The sequence below is a fragment of the Poecilia reticulata genome, chromosome 5 (genome assembly GCF_904066995.2).
Source record: "Poecilia reticulata chromosome 5, P_reticulata-male-v2, whole genome shotgun sequence".
Taxonomy (NCBI): Eukaryota; Metazoa; Chordata; class Actinopteri; order Cyprinodontiformes; family Poeciliidae; genus Poecilia; species Poecilia reticulata.
This window is the reverse complement of record NC_088834.1, coordinates 26643015-26663319: the sequence shown is the minus strand read 5'-3', so window position 1 is coordinate 26663319 and position 20305 is coordinate 26643015. Positions and strand designations below refer to the sequence as shown.

At 42.0% G+C, this 20305-nt stretch overlaps 1 protein-coding gene across 3 annotated transcripts in view; it reads left to right on the top strand.

Moving 5' to 3' along the window:
• The window catches only part of LOC103465092 (cadherin-4-like), a 321198-nt gene that overhangs the window by 270848 nt on the left and 30045 nt on the right, over positions 1 to 20305 (top strand). For all 3 annotated transcript variants that reach the window (XM_008409644.3, XM_008409643.3, XM_008409645.3), the window contains 2 exons: positions 2293 to 2465; positions 15543 to 15680. In XM_008409644.3, the coding sequence (XP_008407866.1) occupies positions 2293 to 2465; positions 15543 to 15680 (311 nt within the window). The remainder of the gene's footprint in view (positions 1 to 2292; positions 2466 to 15542; positions 15681 to 20305) is intronic.

The following is a 20305-nucleotide window of genomic DNA, read 5'->3' as shown; positions in this document are numbered from 1 at the left end:
AGTAAAAGATGATGCTGTAGTCAGATGAGGACACTCTTTTGGCCGGGAGTAATGCACAGCAGCCTGAACACCTCATCGTTAGAGACGCGTTCACAGCGGTGAAGGCATCATGCTGTGAGGATGAAGGTTTTCTTCAGCAGGGACAGAGAAGTGGGTTAAAGTTGATGAGTAGATGGATGGAGTCAAATTACAAACATTTGAATAAATACCCATTCACTCATGAAGTAAACCATTGTTCAAATACTGTATCATTTTCCTCCCTTTTCCCATTTGCCCACCATTTTCTAGGTCTGTGACATAAAATCCCAGTAAAAATCCAATGTAGGTTGTAATTCTAAATATTTCTAAAGCTAAAAGGGTATTTTTGGGGGGGGTTGTGTGTGTGTGTGTTTTTTTTATCACTTCTTTTTACTTTCCGGCCTTCCTTTTGTATTTAATCTGCCTCTCCACTTCCCTCTCCTCCTCCTGTGAACTGACACTCCTTTCCCTCTCAGCAGCAGCAGCAGCCTGTAAATGGCCGCCTGATGGAAAGTGACATTTTCACAGAACCCTGTGAGAGAGGCGAGGTGATCTCTCCTCTTTCCAGCACAAAGTGCTCCTAATTGCCTGGTTGCATTTGCGAGCCCAGCTGACAAACTCGTGCAAATCAATAATTCTGCTCTGGGACTCAGACCCCTCCTCCCCCCACTTCACCCTGCTACATACTAAGATGACACAAACAAGCACACGCATGCATACAAATGCTTAGACGTGTCTGGAAATGCATTTAGATGTACATAGATCCAGTCGGCACACGCAGAGAAACGGTGGCAAACCTTCTCTGTGTCTCTCTGCCTCTTTGCCGCCTGCCTTAAATGACAGAGTTTATCTGTGATGCTAAGACAAATGGGGAGAGAGTATCAAAGCATTAACGGCAACCACAGTGCTGCCGAGGGCTGAAATAATGGATGGGGGGGGGAACGCTGGGAGACCCAGTGCTGCTCATTTCTTAAATGGTCTCTGCAGAGGTGGAAACTTTGCGCTCCTAGCTTGAAATGTACAGAGGACAAATAAGCAGCGCAGCTTAAAATAGGAGCTTATTTAATAGGCTTTGTGTTTGTGTTCTGTTCTGGAACCAGCTCCGTCTCTCTTAAAAAGTTGTTATCCGGAACGGAAAATGTCACAGCAATTTGGGAACTCTGATGGACCCGTTTCAAGACGCTCGAAACGAGTCACCTCGCGGTCGCCTTTTGATATTTTCAACAAATTCATTAATAATAATAATAATAATAATAATAATAATAATGAGCTTACAAAGCCACGTTTTGTTTAGTTTGAAATGCAGGTGTGCAAATAAGAGTGAGAGGAACATTGTGTATTTTTTTTCTAATTGCAGCTTTTATCTGGCAAGCGTGAAGCGGCCGGGGTGAAGAGCGATGCCGCCAATTTCTTTTTGGGCAACTTTTTGACTGGCCTAACTTCGTCTTCAGACATTTCATTTTGTCCTGTTACGTCCACAGGACTTCACAGGTTTTTATGTGTGAGCAATACAAAGTTGAACACTGAAAAAGACGCCAAACAAAAGTGGCCCGAGAATGGACCCTTGAGGAACCCCACAATTAATTTTTTTCTGCGCCCGGAGGTCAAATTTACTAATGACAATGTAACATGACAACCTCAAACCTTTTTCCAGCCTATAAATATGTTACAACTCTGTAGCATATTTAGCACTGACATCGAGTACTACCCAGGCAGAAATGACTTTTACCGATGCAGGTCTGAAGTCGGAGTTGTTGCCAGCGAAGCAAAGACTGAAGCAGGCGCTCACCTTCCAGCTCGACAACACCTCCGATTTATTTGCACCTTTGTCTAACCAGGAAGACCCTCTGAGACCAGCGAGGGAGGCGTCGTCATGATGGTGGAAACGCAAATCAAGATAGTGGCGTGAATATTAAAAACAAACTTTCTCCAAGAAACGGATTTCTAAACAAAAACGGCTTCAAGAGTTCATTAAGCTTGAACTATTTTACATGAAGGAGTAGACAAAAATAAATCTGTTTGTGTAAAGCTTATGGAGGCACACCACAGGAAGTGGCTCTATTAAGTATTAATTCAGCTGGTTGAACACAAACCCTGCCCACGGATTTACGACTCTAACTTTCTGTTTATGCTTTTAATTAGGTTTAACAATTGTGCGCTACTTTATGTCGGTCTATTACCAAAAAAAAGACCTCAGAAGTGCATCTGTAAGGGGCTGCGGTCCGTTACGCGTCGCCTCCCGTGTCTCACTCATTTCTCTTTTTTCCCCCCCAGGCTCGTCTGTGATGCAAGTGACGGCCACGGATTCGGACGACTCCACCACGGCCAACGGCATGGTCCGCTACCGGATCCTCTCGCAGACCCCCCACAGTCCCATCCCCAACATGTTTACCATCAACAGCGAAACGGGAGACATCGTTACTGTGGCCGCCGGACTGGACAGGGAGGTCAATAATCGCTGTGGTGTTGTGGTGTTTTTTGTTTTTTTTTCTTTGCTGTCCTAATTAGTTTGTTGCTTCACCGTCCAAAAACATCAAACTTTTCCAAAAGTTCACAGAAACTGTTAGTTCCCACAGTTTTTATACTGGTAAAATGTACTGCTATGACATATATATGTAATGAGCCTTTTTTTTTTTTAAAGATTTATTTAACTCTTTCATTTAAGTTTCGCTGAAAACTATCGATAAGGAAAACAAATAAAGCCATTAACGGCATTCCCTCCATTAACAGCAGATATTTTATTGAGTTTTTATCTCCAAACAAAAATGAGCCGAGGAATATTTAATGTCGGCCTCGGTGCGGAGCGGGGGAGCCGAGATAATGGCCACGTAAATCCAGCACCTCTCTGCTTGCGGGGTCGCGAGAGGGTTCGTTTTATCGTTCTCCTTTGTCTCATCCGCGACTCATGTGCTGCTTTCTGTAGTCGCTCACCAACCCACACGCCGCCGCCGCGCTCGTCGTCCCCGCTCCATCTTCCACCGTGGGCTGCTAATGAGGGAGGTCACAGAGGTCAACTTTTGTTTATCCCAAAGCCGGGTCCGGTTGCCTCTTCGTCCTCGCTTCCTCTCTCTCTCTCTCTCTCTGTCTCTCTTTCTCTCTCTCTCTCTCTCTCTCTCTCTCTCTCTCTCTCTCTCTCTCTCTCTCTCTCTGTTTCTCCACACTCCGTGAAAGAACTTGGGTGGATTTTCTGTGGCTTTTGGTCGTGGGAATGAAAACTGGACGGTGGTAAATTCATGTGCTGTCCTGTACCAGGATTGTCCCGTCCTTGTAACTTACTTGGCTGATTTAAGTGGACAATCAAACGCAGCCCGGAGCGAGTGTCATAACGTTTATTTTCTAAAAACTCCCGTTTGTATCTCTTCATGTTAAAACCTGGCCAGGGAACTCCTGGGGGTTGTTTTGTCGTTGTTGTTGTTGATGGAATAATTATTAATATCTGCAGTGGGGGGGAAAAAAACAAAGTCGGTTTTATAACAAGATAAACAATACATCAATCCCTCTCCCTTATCTAAATTTTTCTACGGAGCTGGCATGGCTTTACAGAATGGCACATTTGTGCGACAATATAAATGAATCTAGTGAGCGCCTGCCAGGGCTTTGTCCCTGTTTCCAGCCTGGCTCGGGCCGAAGCCCAAGCAAAGCTGATGTGAGCGAGGAAAAAGCTCATTAATCTGGACACATCGAGCCGCGGCGCCATACCCACCTGCCTGTGATCCTCACTCTAAAACTGGGACACACCTGGGAGTTCATCCACCTGCTGTGAAGGTCGTCGACATGAGTGAACGCTCCGCGCTCACGTGCTCTTTAAGTGCACCAAGCCGGAGGCGGGGCTGGGGGGCCGGGGGGCTGGGGGGGGAAGAGGAAGAGGTCTCTGAGCAGCTAAAGTAGCGTGTGTCATGCAAAGACATGAACATTCCCCACTCACTGCGTTGACAGGGAACACATGGTTAACGCCTGTGTAGTACATATATTTATATTCTGTATCCTGTCACACTCCTGCTAATCCTGCAGCGCCACGCTGGCGTCTAATTAGCATATTCATAGGGTAACTAAGAGGAGAAGCAGGTTCTCTCTCGCATTGAGGAGGAAATCAGGGGGTAGATGAAGGGTAAGATTGGTGTCACTTACCTCTGACTTTGAAATATACCAATTATTCTTCCTTGCTCTGCACGTCGCATCCTTCACACCTCACGGGGAACGAGCTAACCAAACAACATGTGTCGATTAATTCCTGAAATTAAAAATAAGATAAAACGTAGAGTCAGAGGTCGGAGGTCATTTTCAGTGTCTTACAGGAGAACTTGTGTTCAACGTGATTTCACTCATCCATGCAAGATCCCTAAAGATGTCAGAAAACTGCCTGATGGTGACGACACCCTTTGGTTTTAGCTGTTAGGTTTGTCAACATGACTCACTAAGTCTTGAATGTACTTGTGACACGTAAAATAAAAATTGTCAACATGTAGCAACTAGATAACACAGACAAAGTGCGTCACATTTCACAGGTCAGAAAAAGAGTTGACTTAAAAAAATATCGTGGCAGAGGGCAGTAGGTCAGCTGTGCTAGCTTGACTTTTGACTTTGACCTAGCTAACCAGATGTGCTGTGGAATTTGATGCATTTTTGGCGAAGTTAAAAAAAAATATATAAAAAAAAAAACAACCAAAAAAAGGCAACCCAGAGCAGGTGTTTAAATTAGCTAATCAACCACTGCTGTGATCAGACGATCACTTATTAATTACCGCAAAATAAACATCAAGTCTGAAAGCGTAATACCGTAAAGGATTAAATGTTCGGTTTTTTGTGTGGTAAATGTTTTCATGGGGGGTTTGTTGTGTCGAGTCCTGATATGCTAGTGGAGCTGTTGTCAGTCAGTTGCTATGACAACAAGTCTGTTTTATAATTCAGTTTTTTATTGTTTTTTCCGCGTTACTTTGCCTTTGCTGTGACACACAGCAATAAATTAATAATACCTACATTTTATTTTGTTGATGAAACTGTTCCATCAGAGCAGCGTAGTTATGGGTGACAAGCAAAAGAGTAAATCCACTATAACCAAGTCAATTTATTCAGATTTTGTCATCTTACAACCTCAATTTTTTTTATGCTTTCATTTTTTTCAATAAAGGTTTATCGATAAGAAGTAATACATTTGAAAATATGATTAAATGAAGTCCGTGTGCAATTTAGTGATAAAATCACAGTTCTTTGTGTCTGGTGTGCTAAAGAAGCTTGTTACAAATGGACTTTTTAAGAGCAATATTTGTGTTTGTGGGGCAATGATTGCTGTGCCATGCAGTCAGAACCATAGAGTTACCTAAAAAAATAAGCTGTAAATAGTTCTTATCACTTTTCTTATTATCACAATAGCATCTCAAATTATCATGATAAAACTTTAAGTCCACACCTACCAGGCCCATCGTTTGTTGTGCTTGAGAGAGTTGAGCTGAGAGGGGGGGAAAAAAATCAAATCAGCGTTTTAGATTTGGTCAATTTTATTTGTGTTCTTTTTGTTTTTCTCCCCCGCCCCCTAACACTGCACTAAAAGCAAATTTACTTGTTAGCCTGCAACAGAAATGACAGTCTTCAAATGAAGTACAACTCTGATGCAGCAGGTAGCAGAGTCCAACACGTCAAAGAGCCACAGCTGGCATGGACACTCTCCCATTCCGGCCCTTTTCCATGCCAGCAGTTCGTCTGGCAGGCAGGGCTGTTGTCTTTCATTACCCCCGGCTGTCTCAATCTCTCATGAGCCCTGGCTTGGAACTGTCTGGTGGTTGTCGGTGGGGTGGGTAGTGGGGAGGGGATCATGCTGTGCCCCCAGGGCTGGTGCCAACTACACACTGGACCGCCTCACCGACGATTAGGACATCTTCTGAGCAGCCTCAAGGACCCGAGCGGCCCGCAGCCTGGCTCCACTAGGATGTGCAGAGCCTAACCAGGGGATACAGGCAAGAGAACCTGCATCCTAAATGGGCCCGGGGCTGCACTGTCTCCGAGATGCTGAGTTATGTTAATTCGCCTTGTTTAGCCGGAGCTCCAGAGGCCAGACGGCAAAAAATCATCAGAGGATTACGAGCCGGTTGCTGAATGAAAAGTATTGATGCATGTAGGTGGATGTTGACTGCTTGTAAGCGAGCGTTTAATCAAGAAAATATCCACTCAATATCCACTTTATTATGCGCGCCGTGTGCGCCGAGTTAGCATTGAGCTGCGCCGCGGATCGCCTTCAGAAGAAGCCAAGCTGCTTAATTTATGCTCCTCTGTTAAATAAATCGATGCCAGTGCTCTCGCTAAAATTTCTTGCTTTTTGAGCACCGCTTTGTTTTATCGTAACGCTCTCAAATTTATTGCTTTACAATACAAGTTGGAAATTTGGTGGTTATGATGCGCATAAACTCTTGTTCTGTTGTGGTAGAACAATCCCACAATGAGATTTTCTTTTTGTTTTAATCAAATATAAAATCTGCATCAAAAAGTGGCATCTTGGTAGCCATTCTAACAACTGGGCCATTGTGCATCTCATATTCCAAAATAAGTTTCTTGCATCCTAATTCATATGTCATTACAAACAGAATTTGTTTTAACGATGAACATATTGACACAGATTTAAGAGAGAGAGAGAAAAAAGCCAAATGACTTATTAACATCTCTGCTGTTTGACCACAGAGGGTTAACCAAAAACAAATCAAGCTAAAACGAGATTAGCAATAACAGTCAGGAATTTAAATCACTGTCGCTATCGGTTTTGTGGAGGCTTTGTTATTTAGGAAATAACTTGTTAGGACAAAATGAATCTCTTTCATGCCTTTCAAGTTGAGGTTTCTTTAATATTTCTCTGGCTACAACTAAATAAATGGGAAGTAATTGTCTCCCTGCTGCAGGCTGTTGGTAAAAATATGCTAATATAGCTGGTGCCATTTTATACCTGAATGGATTATATTTAAGTGCTGTCTAAGAACTTGAAACTTGTGAAAAAAAGAACTAAAGACTTTAAACAATCCAAAACTACTTTAATAGATAAGAAATAATTTTGTTAATTTATATATACGTTCCTCAAAGCTTTGAGGTGATGTTTAGATAAATCCCGGCAGACTTTGCGATAACTTTGTATCCGCTTTGAGTCTGTCTGGTTTATCTGGCGAACAAATGCATAAAATAAGGATGAGGTTATTTTCTAATGGCATTATAAAAACAGAAGCAACCTCCTTATACTGTCTAAAAACACCTTTAGCTACAAACCGATGGACCGAGACGCTCCCCTAAACTAGCACTACCTTATGCTAGCTTCTTAATGGCTAATGTTAAATTTTTTAGCCAAACTGGTTTCTAATATCAAGTAAAACAATTAACACCACTCACTGACATTAGTATAGAGCACCATCATCTTTTGTTAGCTAGTAATATTTTGGTTCAAACTAAGTACAGTATTTTCGCACTATAAGGCTCACCGGATTATAAGGCGCACCTTCAATGAATGGTCTATTTTCAAACTTTTTTCATATACAAGGCGCACCGCTTTATAAGGCGCATAGAATAGACGCTAGTTAGGGTTGCCACCCGTCCCGGGACGCGATTTGTTCCGTACTCAACAAATGTGGATGTGTAATAATAAAGAAGTGGTCCCCGAGTACTTTATATAGTAGGCTGCCCCAGTCATTGTTTCACTCACGGTGTTGGTGTTGCGATATTGTGCCCAACTGCTTTCTGGGTAACCGACCAACCAACACGCTGCCGCCGGAGTCTCTGTCTCTCTTCCCCCCCGGCTTTAAATGTATAAGGGCTGGTCCCTTGGTAACCCTAGTCGAAGCACCCCGGATGAATATCTAAAGCCACTTTGTTGACATAAAGAATGTCAACAAAACAGTCCGACTTGGGTCGGCGAGGAGAGCCTTCCGCAACTGGCCCGGGGCGTGGCCGGACGATGGTCACCCTTCTCCGTTCGCGCACAGCATGTTGGTGGAGAACGTGGTGCTAAATGACCTGCAGATGACCTGATTATCAGGTCGGTAGGTAGATAGGTCAGTCAAACTTTATTAACAAACCAGCTTTCCGACAACTATCCCAGCATGCACCGCACGCTTCTTCTTCTACAGGCGAAAATGAAGTCGGCAGCTACTTACTGTAGTTGCTAGACCTGTTGTGGCTCAATATTGGTCCATATATAAGGCACACCGGATTATAAGGCGCACTGTCGGCTTTTGAGGAAATTAAAGGTTTTTAGGTGCGCCTTATAGTGCGGAAATTACGGTATGTCGTTTGCTTAATTCTGAATTTAAAAGAATTTAAAAAAATGTCTAGCATTTTTGTTATCCTAATTAAGGAATTAGGATAACGTTAATATACAACAGCATAAAATATTGCCTGTAAGTACTGACTTAATGACCACTTATCTGGTCAAAGAGAAAACAGTGAACGTAACTATAGCACCAGTTTGTGCTAACGTTTTAGCAAAACGGCTAATGCCATTTAAAGTGAACACAAACTTTCTCTAGTGTAAAATAATTGCACCTTTTTTTTTACATTAGCATTATTGTGCAACACCATAATCTCAGGAACCTGTTTGTAATACTGTCATGATTTAGTTTTTACCGTCTTTCTGTGTATTATCTAGACTCTTCGGCTTTATTAGAAATCCTTAATTATGCTCCGAACTCAGTTTTCCACCTTCCGGTATTTTTATTTTGTGACCGTTTCAACATTGTCTCCTTTGTGTCTGGTTTTGGTGAGGAGTCATGACCCGCTGCAGTACAAGCGTTTGTTTGCACACTCGCTTCGGCTGTTTTCATCTGTTGCTGTTAGCAACAGTCCGTTCAAAACTCTATCTTAATCCTGGCCTGCGCATTGTGTTGTAATGCACAGGTGAACAGTCAATTAAACCTCCTCGCTCTGTATTCTTTCTTTCTTCCTATTTTTTTTTCCCCAACGGTGAATCACAGCTTCTTTTATCCGCTGTGTGAGCCGTTTGCGTAGATGTGGAGGCGTATCTAATCAAGTGGACTCAGGTTTACCTTCATATCTGAGTCAGTGTCTCTACAAAAGAGATGGAGAGCCTTCAGAGAGCAGCGCGCTGCCCACAGCACGTCTCCACGCTGCACGTTTTATTCAAGCCGTCATTGCTTGTGTCCTTAACCCAGCATGGTGGACGTCTCCATGCAGGGACGACAACGGGACAGACACTTGCCTGGATTTACAGTTCTTCCTCATTTTCTTTACTGCTTAGAAGGAAACGATGAATGTGGGGTTTTTTTTGGTGTTTTTTTTTTATTAAAGATTTATGTGTGCATATTTATTAACTCTCACTACTCTGATACCCCTAAATGAAATACAGCAAAAGCAAGTTCCAAACTAGTTATGGGGAAGTTTAAAGCTGGATCAGATCTAAACAGTCTCCTAGGTTTTTACCGTCTCTATGACTACCATTTCATCTATCCACTGAAAATGCGAAGATGTCTACACAAACTGACAGGACGACATGATGACACTTGTCTTCAGCTGGGACAGGGAAGCTCAAAGTTTTAATGGGAAGATATGTGGAGCTAATATCTGTTAGCACCAGCCATCTTCCTTACTCCGTTTTCGGAAGAAAACCTGTTGGAAACGGCTTGAATCTTTCACTTTCAGCAGGACAAATATACCAACCCTGTAAGATCCATGTTCAAATAACTTTATCCTTAATTCCTTTGTTTTTACCTCCATTCAATATTTTAATTAACCATGTAGAAAAGAAAAAATATTGTAGATTCTGAAAAGGGTCTTAAATGTTTCCTAACTTTATTTGCCTACTTCTTTAGGTGGGTCTGTCCAAATCAGTTTTTGAATAAAAAGCTTGCTGGATGCTTCAGACCCGACTTACTGCGACATAACAAAAGTGAAAAGCATGACTAATAAATGAAAAGTATTTAAACAGGTTTAAATTTTTCTTTGGAAGCATTGTCCCTGCGGTTAACATAGAGTAAGAGTTGCAGTGTGCTGGTTTAGATCGAAGCCTGTTCATGTGTTAGAATGGCCCTGTCAAAGTCCAGAGCTTAATCCAATTCAGAATCTGAGGGTTGACTTAAAAATGTGCTCTTCACAGTTTGGTTGAGTTTGAGTTATTTGACAAAGATTGATATAAAATCCTATTAAAATAAATAGAAGTTAGTGGTTCTAACGTTTCAGAATTTTTGTAAGGCAAAATATTTTGAAGTCTTACTGTGTAAAGTAAAAAGAAACAAAAACAACAAGCACACATTTTTTCAGAAAAATCTTCACGCCCAGTCTCGTTTTATGGTTATTAAAATGTGATTAAATGGGTTTAAATTGTGAACACTGCTTTAAGCGATCACAGCGAGGCTGGGGCGACGGGGTCAGCGACTCACTGGAGTGGACAGAGGGAAGGGAAGGAGGGAGCCGGGACTGTTTGACGCAGATTACTAGTGACAAGCCAATGAGCGTGGTCGGTGGGCGCCCAGCAAGCCAGATCACAACTCAGCCGAGTCGAGACAGCAGCAAGCCTCCCTCATCTGGTCTCCACTCCCCGAGTGGTCATGTACAGAACCGCACGACGTTGAGATAATTCACTCACCTGTCCACGTCTTGCTGCCACGGAGCCACATTCACCAGCTCACATCAGCATTAAATCAGGAGTATGTAACTTTTATAAAGCTCCTCTCCTCTGCCTCCTCCCGGTGCCAACTGTAGAAATACACTGATTGGTCAGAAGCAACCAATAAGAGCCAGAAAGAGGAGGGACTTAGCGCTGTCAGTCAAGCAAAGCTACGCTACAGCTGGCTCATTCACAGCTGGCTAAATGTTCTGGCTAGTTAGCATAGCCACCGATGATGGCGGCTAAACGGTTTTCTTCACCATTAGCACATTTAGCGACACTTACATGAGCTGATTGACAACGCTAAGACCCTCCTCCAGGCTCTGATTGGTTAGTTTTGACCAGGGGTGCATTTCTTCAGACAGCAAAAGGAGATGCAGTAGCTAGATTTTTTTTAAACACATCATCTGAATCAAAACAAACTGTCACAAGATTGCGCCAGTTTTATCAAATACGTAAAAGACTTTTTTTTTTTTTTTTTCATAAAAGTTGCTCACTGTAGCTTTAAGTCCTGCTCTGTTTTGGTTAACACAGTCTCACCGGAGCTCTTTCGTTTGCGTGTTAAGAACGCCCCGCTCGTTCCACCTCACCTGACAGCTGCTCTGTTGGGCAATTTGAGGAGTCAACGTTGGAAACTTGAAGCCATTTCCCAGTATTTGTGTTCCGTCTCCTGGACGGCGGGCTGCCTAATTTGGGCCGTGCGTAGGGGAAAAAAATAAAAAGCAATGGAGGCTTTTATGGTCAGCAGATGTGCGGATGTTTCTCTGGTCTCTGATGGCTCCTTGCTCGTGCAGATTGAGTTTGGTGTGGCCTGTCGGCCTGTTTGGTTGCGAGACAAGGAGCTGCGTCTTCTGCCAGTGCTGGACTTTAATCTGAGGGGGACATTTTTTTTTTTTTTTTCCTGTTCAGCACTTCTGCAGTTCTCATTAGAGGGTTCCTGCTTGGACAGGAGAGTGCTCCCGCAGCGCGCGCGCTCGCTGCGCATAAACACACGCCGGCCGAGTGCTTTTACGTGTCTGAGTCCCACCTGTTCCCACTCACCGCAGGGTTAATGGATGCATATGTGTGCAATCGGAGGGCAGTAAACTTGTAACTACTCTCAGATGGGTGATATAACCCTGCAGGATGGCACGGACCCCCCCGTCGTCCAACCCCCTACCGAGCGTTAGCACCACCTACCGGCTCAGCTTCTCTTCCCCTGACCTGTGACGCATCCGTCAAAAAGCTCCAGCCTGTTGGCTTCTCATAACCATCTGCTGCTATTTCAAGACCGATGCATGCGACTGGATCTCAATGAGTCTGCAGTGAGACACATTCAGTCAAAGGGGGAGGGGGGGCCTGTTTACCGAGGCACTGGATGAGGCGAGATGGTATTGATATTTCATTATGAATCTAATAAAGGGCAGCCAGTATTGAGTTTTCATTAATAGCGCTGGTTTGGTGCAAATTAACACGTCGGCGCACTTCATAACGCCGAGAGACGCAGAACGGCCGAACGCGGGCTTTGACCGGACTTATCTCCCAATCAGCCGCTTCCTTCTAGTCTTAAAAAGAAAGAGGGAGAGAGGAAAAGGGAGAGGCTGAGAAATGACATGAACAGCCAAGATGTGATGGAAGATCAAAGGAAGCTCAGAATGTGTTACCAAAGAGCACGATAAACCAGAGGGAGAAGAAAGAGGGGAAAAGAAGAAGACTAAACATGGGAAGCTTTATCTCCCGAATGTGTGGCTCACCACGCCTCTCTTCAGACTCGTTCCTGTTCCTTTAAGAAATCACAAGTGCCACTGGACTTCGAGTCATTAGAGAGCGCGGATGAATGTGCTGAAGCCAGCGCCGCAACAAACAGACGTTTAGACCGTCGCTGTAAGATTCATTGTGGATGTTTGAACAAAGGAGGCAGGTCTCAGAGAGTGAATGGTTGGGCCGTCCTTGATTTCCATTCTCTCTCTCACTCTCTCTCTCTCTCTTTCTTTCCCTTTCTCTGGCAGAATGAAGCCATATGGATTTATAGGAATAAAAAGAACCCACAAAGCAGGGAGGCTTATATACGGCCAGGGTGGAAGCACGCACACACACACACACACGCATTCACACACTGACTGAGAGGGTGGTTGGATCTGAGTACAGCGTGAACTTTCAGTACCACGGACAGAGCCAGTCAGCAGGGACGCTCTGCCTTTGTGTTATCTCTTCCTTTTGATTCAGCCGCATTTAAACAGAGTTCAGCATGTCGTGTTTCTTCATCCTGGTGCTCCGCCGTGCTGCCGCTGAACGCCCCGGCGTAGGGTCTACCGTTAGCTAATTCTGGCATCAGCACAGATTATGGGGGTATGATTCTGCCTATCATACCCCCATCTTCAGGCATGCTGCAGTTCTCATTTTAAACAGTAGATGTCACTACAAAGGACAAAAAAAAGCCTCGACTGAAAGAGTTGCAGCAGAAGAAGAAAATAGAACGTCGAATTGTTCTTATTAGGATTATTCTTATTAGAATGAACAATAGTTTTGTTGTTTCTAAATGAATATGAACTTGTTGTCTTTGCATTATTTGAGGTCAGAGAGCACTGCATCTTTGTCGTTATTTTGACCGTTTCTCATTTTCTGCAAATAAATAAAGTTTTGCTTGGAATTTCAGAGACATGTTGTCAGTAGTTCATAGAATTAAAGAACAATGTTCATTTTACTCAAACATAAACCCATAAAAAGTTAAATCAGAGAAACTGGTCAGTTTAAGTGGTCTCTTTTTTTTTTTCCCAGAGCTGTATTTAGTAGCATCTCTGGATTATAAATTGAAGGAACAAAACAAAGAGCAAAAACAGTAAACCTCTAAAATGATTAACTTTACTACTTGACTGATTAATAGTTAATGGCCATTTTGAGCTTACTGGACTCCACAAAAGCCCCAGTGGAAAGGCCTTTGGTTTTTTTCTAACTAAGATTCAGCCTTAAGAGAAAAGAGGCAGACTGAAAAACCCAAGCACATTTCTCAGGGTCAAGTCTTCCTCGGTTTGAACTCTCATTTCAGTCGTCACCAAATGATTCGACTTTCTTAACTTCTCGGTTAGAGAAATGTGATCAGTTTTGATGCATTCAACCAGCCGCAGGAACGTTTACGTGAGGCCGGTCAAACCCTAAAGTCTTGCGCTCCTTCACTCTGACGATGGAGAGACGCTGTCTGCGTGGAGGAGAGCCGTTCTGTCTACGGCTGTAATGATGTTTTTGAGAATGACCTGAGGGCAACACTTACAGCAGGTGAAAGATCACGTCAGAGACCATGTCTGTGTTCACCACAGTTGTTAAAGTCAGCTGTGCAGAAGGAAGACTTTGCCCTTCTGCTGCTGCTACAAGTGCTGCTAATTTGTGACGGCAGAAGAAGAGGCTGCAGCCCTATTGGGTCGTTCTGGTATCCGGTCATCTGTTCATTGACTTTACCTGTCTGCTGATGCTGGTTCTGGTGGTTGGGTGTGTGGGGGGTTAGCTGCCTTTCTCCAGGTACATCCTGAACATGGCGCTGCCGAGCGCGTCTTTGTTTTTGCAACTTTCTGCAAATTCAATTCAAAAGCGATTGTTGACGTAACTCATATCAGCTACTGGCACAATAAACTCTGTAATTACATAAAGTTACGCTGCTCAGTAGAGACGCACTGATCCACTTTTTTCACTTCCGATACTCATACAGATACTGGATGCTTAGTATCAGCTGATACCAAATTTACTTAAAAACTTTTTTGTTGTTTTAATTCATGCAGATAGAAATGTACTGAATTACAAATGTATTTGGTAACTCTGCACCAGTGCAGCACACTTAAATACACCAATATCTTCACAAGCTTGGTCAAACATATAAATGAACTTCAATGTGTTCAGTCAGTGCAGTTAGGAATGTAAGATAAAATAAATAAATAATAAAGAAACTGAAACTGATAAAGAACTGCAACAGTCCTTTCTTCAATTGGTTCAGAAAGTGCAACAAGGAATTTAAAAAACTAATCTAAAATAAATAATCGAGCATAACGCTGCTCAGAGTAACACCAGATCTGGATCGTTTTTCAATATCCAAACCCATAAAGATATTAATATCGGATCTCAGAGGCTCAATAAGTATTACATATTAGCAAAATGCTTCCTGTAGATTTTTCCTCTACTATCTACAGATTCTCTGTGGTGACATCTTCTGCTTCAAATGAGAACTGCAGCAAGTTTAACGTGACACATGGTTGATATCGATACCTGAAGGAAAGAATCCAGTTGAGAAAAGCAGGATGTGAAAAACTGGCTGATCTACAAACATTCACTTCTTGAAAGGGATTTAGCTGTTGTTTCTTTTTCCTGTTTTTTAATTATTATAAATTATGTCATGCGCTGTCATCTCTATCAATAGATGCCAGAAACGGCTGACTTGACCCTGCGTCCCTCAGTGGGGCTCGCTCTATCGCTGCTGCTCCTCCTCACAGTCACTGGACTAAATAAAGCCCTTTAACCTTCTTTCATTAGCCAAAGCTTTTCCTGTGCATCTTAAAGTGGCGGCACCTTCATTAGAGTGAGTGATGACCCGGGTCTGCTCCCGCAGCAGAACGGCGAGACTTTTCGACAGTAACGAATGGGCCTGTTAACCAGCTCATTGTTGCCTCTCTTAAACTTTGTGTGTCTGTTTGTCTTTGTTTATTGTGCCGTTTACTGTGTGGTATCGAGCGGGCGAGGTCGCTCCATTTACACAGTTGTTGCAGTGAGCGGCCGGTTCATGAGCGAAAGGATTGTCTTGCTTGCCAATCCCAGGCTAGGAGTCGCGCTGGATTCACAGATTAACGGTTCATTTGTCTTTTGGAGATCAGCGTCTCGTGGACGATATTTGCTTTTCCCCCTTTTTGTACTCCGCTGTCTGTTTGTTACCGGATCAGCCGATCGCTGAGCACAATCTCTCCATTTCTGTCCACAGAAAGTTTCGCAGTACACCATTATCGTCCAGGCCACGGACATGGAGGGCAATCTGAACTTTGGGCTCTCCAACACGGCCACGGCGCTCATATCCATCACCGACATCAACGACAACCCGCCAGAACTGACAGTCAGGACGGTAAGTCAACGTTGCAAAATATGTGAGAAAAGATTGACTTTAGAATGTTTTTTTCTCACTTTTGTTCACTATTCAACAATTATTCCGTCTGTTTAGCCTAAACGCTGCCTCGTGCCTTCTGGGTTCTCAGCAGGTCGCCGGATGGATTCTGACGCCTTTTTCTCGACAGAAAATGTTCCATTTGGTGATTGTTATGCTAGCTTGAAGAGCAAAGCAGCTTGATAAATGTAACAACTAGCACATCAGAAAGACGATCAAAGAACATGACATTTCAACAAATTACTTTAACTGACAGTTTGTGATCAAGAAAACGGATTTAGGACGGCACATGACGACCGCTGTAAATGGAAATTTAAAAGAAGATGATTAAATTTCCACCAAAAAACTGAGCTTGAAGTCAGAAATTTGATAGCAAAGAGATTAATCTCAGACTTTTTCAGGAAAAAAAAATGACATTCCTGAGTTTATAAAGTCTAAAATGATCCAGTACTGGAAATTTTTTCGTTTTTGGTTTGAAAGTAAAAAAGGGGAAAAAATCCACTTTTGAAACTCCAAAGTTTCCAAGTTTTTTTCTTAAGAATTTCTGAGATTAATCTCAGAATTTCTGAATATTTTGCAGACGGAAATTAACTTTTTTTTTTTTTTCATTTAAGTAAAATTCGTGATTTAAAAACATTTCATTTCTTTATTTTTGCATTTTTTTTGTCTCATATTTCCTCCAACTGGAAATAATTTCTATAAAACCAATGCTGCCGAATCATTTCTTGTCATTTATACTTTTTCTTTTTAATTTTTCAAATTAATTCATAATTCACAACCTTCTGTTTCACCAAACATGAAATGACAGAGCAGCAGTTTTACCTTATCCACTCTTCAAAACCGGAAAGACAAAAGTACACGTGTCATTCGACAGATGTGTGTCGATCTTCAGATCGTCTCTCCGTGGCAACCGTTTGGTTATGAGAATCTCGTACACACGTTGCACCAGAGGTGGAAACAGACTCGGTGGGTGTCGTGTCTACAGCTGCCTCCAAACTCTTAAATTCTGTATGCAGATATATTTTGTGTTCTCGGCATAAAAACAGCAAACTTAGCTTTTTCTGGGTGAGGCCAATTAAATGTGGGAATGAACTGAAAAACCTGGATGGGTGATGTGGGGAAGCAGGCTGAGAACAAATACTTGCGACTCAGGAACACTGTGGAAAACACAGCATATGGGGGGAAACTAAAAGCTGCTGATGAAGTTGGGCTTTTTTCCTCCGTCTCGGCGTTCCGCCTGCTTGCTCAGCCTCTGCCCGGTTTGTCTGCAGGCGTCTGGCCTCCGTCCGTCCCCGACATCTGCTTTTCCTCCAGCAGCGCAGCACCTTTCAGCTGCTTCGAGAATCACTAGAAGACAGCGATTGGTTCTGATGACGAAGCAGTATTCGGAGGGCGGGCTTTCTCGGAGCACAAACGTTTGCGTGGATGTTTTGAACGGGAGCATCTGTCGCTTTCCCTCTTTATTACATTTTTTTCCCCCCACTCTTTGTTACCTTCCGGGTGATGAAGTAGAATCGAATGCTGACAGGTCCGTTAGAGCTATTGTACTCTTGTGGGCGCCCGTCGTGAGCTGGATGTCAGAGATTTCAAACAGAAGCGCCGCTGTGCTTACTGCAAAGCGAGAGTGTGTGTGTGTGTCAGGGTCGGACACTCGGATCCCCGCCTGCATTTTGCTGGCATGTTGTGTACCAGTACAGTTAAAGGCTAACTCTACAGTGGAAGGAAAAGGTTGTGTGATTTTTTTTTTTTTTTTAATGCAGTGCAACCACAGGCCTTCACCCGACTATTGAACAGAGCTCATCTACTTGTAGTTTCGGTGTAAATCCAGCTTTCCTGTGAAGGTCTCAGAGGTTTGTTGGAGAATAATACCGAACAAATGGCATTTCAGAAACAAGGAACGCAGCCGACGGTTCAGGGATGAATTTGAGGTGTTTAAATCAGGGTAAGAATAGATGAGAGTGGAGTACTTCCATTATCTGTCCCGCCGTGTGGAAATTAAATGAATCAGCAGCAGAGTGGCGGGAAAATGGAAAGCGCACCAACACCCGTGAAAAGCCTCAAATGCAAAAACACAAACTACAAACTGTAAAAAATAATCATTTTCAAGTCGGGGTTTAAGAAAGGACCAAAGCGCAGGGCCGTGTACGAAAACGTGCAGTAGAATCTATGGGTCACTAAGCGCGTTGGCCGAGTAATGAAAGAATCCAGAAAGGAACAGTAAAAAAAACAAGAAGAGTTTAAACGCTGAGTCAGAGGTGGATAAATGACGAGGGCACCAGAGGAACTAATCGGAGGCGATGAGGAACAGCTGCGACAGAACACAAGCAGGGAAACCTGAGGGAGAGAGACTAATTAACACGAAAGCAGCCGAACAGAGAGCCGGAGAAACTGGAGTCCAAATGGAAAACACAAACGTTTATGGAAGAGAACAAAATCCCACATAACAGAACAGAACAGAACAGACTGCAACAACAAACTGAGAAACTAAACGCAAAGGAGTAAATTCATGAGGCAGCGCCCTTCTAACAACGATGAATATGGAAAAGAACAGAATGTCGGGATTTTTAGAAGTTTAATAAAACAAGGAAATTAAACAATAAGAAAAGCTACACTGTTCTGATTCTAAGTAACTCACATATCTAATAGGATAAAGAAAAACAAAAAAAACCTAGTTTGCACAAATTGTGGTTTTGGGCATATAAATGTATTTCAGTGATTCTTGAGAATAGGGACAAAACAGGTCCTATGGATAAAGCACAAAATTTGAATAAAATATACACAAAATATATTTTTTTCAAATATCTGACTAAACTAACCTGGGTCATGTGAGCACAACAATGTATATTTTCCAGGTATTTGCTGAATATGTTTTTATTTTAAATGCTGTAGTCGGTGGATGATGCCTGTAAAATCCCTTATCCAGGAGCAGAACTCAACACATCATAATAGTTTAAAACAATTAAAGAAATACAAAAATTATATATTATGACAATTAAGTATAAGTAGTCATATAAATAATTAAAAAGGTATCAACACATTGAATTAAAAATAATTTTTATATATTTTCCAACTCTATTGAAATTTGTCCCTAGTTTTTGTCAACACTGTCAGACATAAAAAGAATGTAAAAAAAATCAGACATTATTGGGGGGCACCAGAACTTCTGAGGACCCCATGACCTCTTCCTTTCTCTTCCTTTGCTAAGAGGGCTAGTTAGCTCTGGTTAGCTTATGTTATTCTTTTAGTTTTTTCTTCTTTTTATTCCTAAGTTGTTTGTCACAACCATGATGTGTCAACACCATAACTGACAATTTATGAAATATTTTGTGAAATAACAGCTTAATTTTAGTATAATGTAAAGATTTCATGGACCTGATGAGCTACAATATGGCCTCCTTCAGAATAACATCATGTAAATGTAGGTAGTTTGGCATTTTGTCAACTCCGTCAGATGTCAACTCCATCAGAGTTTTTCTGACTATTTCAATGAAATTGTTGTCAAATCTCACTTAAATGTGCAATTAATTCATTTTAATGTATTTTTACATAAATTGCATTATTTCACATGTATCAAGTTTTTCATTTTACTCACTAGTTTGTCACCACCTTCAGTTCTGTGTCAACTCCATCAGATGGACTTTTTGTTGTTTTTTGTTTTAAATAATATTTATTTTGTTTCTTGAGATGCATTTGTCCTTAAAATGAGTAAAAATATCACTAATATCACTAAAATTAAAAAATTATTTTCTATTTATTTTTGTCAGATGGTGATGACAAAGTTCTGGGTCAGGTCGATTAAAAATGTAATTTTTAAAAATAAAATGTTGCAACTGGGAGCCTGCACCTTAGCATCTTTACATTTCAAAAACATTATTTTTCATATTTGCATACATAAGGTTGAGAAATAAAAAAAAATTATGGGAAAATTAAAACCCACTTTGTCCGTATTTTCAAGAATCACTGATATACAAAGCAATATAGAAGGACTGGATGGAAAAGCTTATTCTGTTGTTAGACAGCTATAAAGCCTAACAGCTGCTGACGGCAAGAAGGACCTATGATGATGCTCCTTTGTGCGCTTAGGATGAAGCAGCTGGTCTCTAATGCCGACCTGCAGTGCTGTTCCAGAAAAGAGAACCCAGGTCTTTCCAGGACATCAGTCCTTTAATCCTGGAAATGTTCTTCGGTGACAGAAGGCCGACTTTCTAATTGTCTTTATGTGTCTCTGAAGGTTCGGGTCTGAGTCCATCATTACACCCAGACCCAGATAATTCTTTGCATTGATTCTACTGAAAGACAAGAACAAAATGCAGGAAACTATGTATAATTGTCTTCCCACTTCATAAACATAAGCTAACTTGCGTGGGTCTCACTTAAAATACTAATAAAATACATTAAAGTTTGTGGTTGTAACATAAGAAAGTGGAAAAAACAAACAAATACCTTTGCAAAGCGATGTGTAAGCTCAACAAACTAACAAGGTTGTTATTAAGAGGCCAGTTTACGTTATCCTGGTGTGTGACTCAGATATGCTAATGAGTAAAAATGAATAAAACCCTGTTTTTGTTTGCTTTTTCCACTACTTT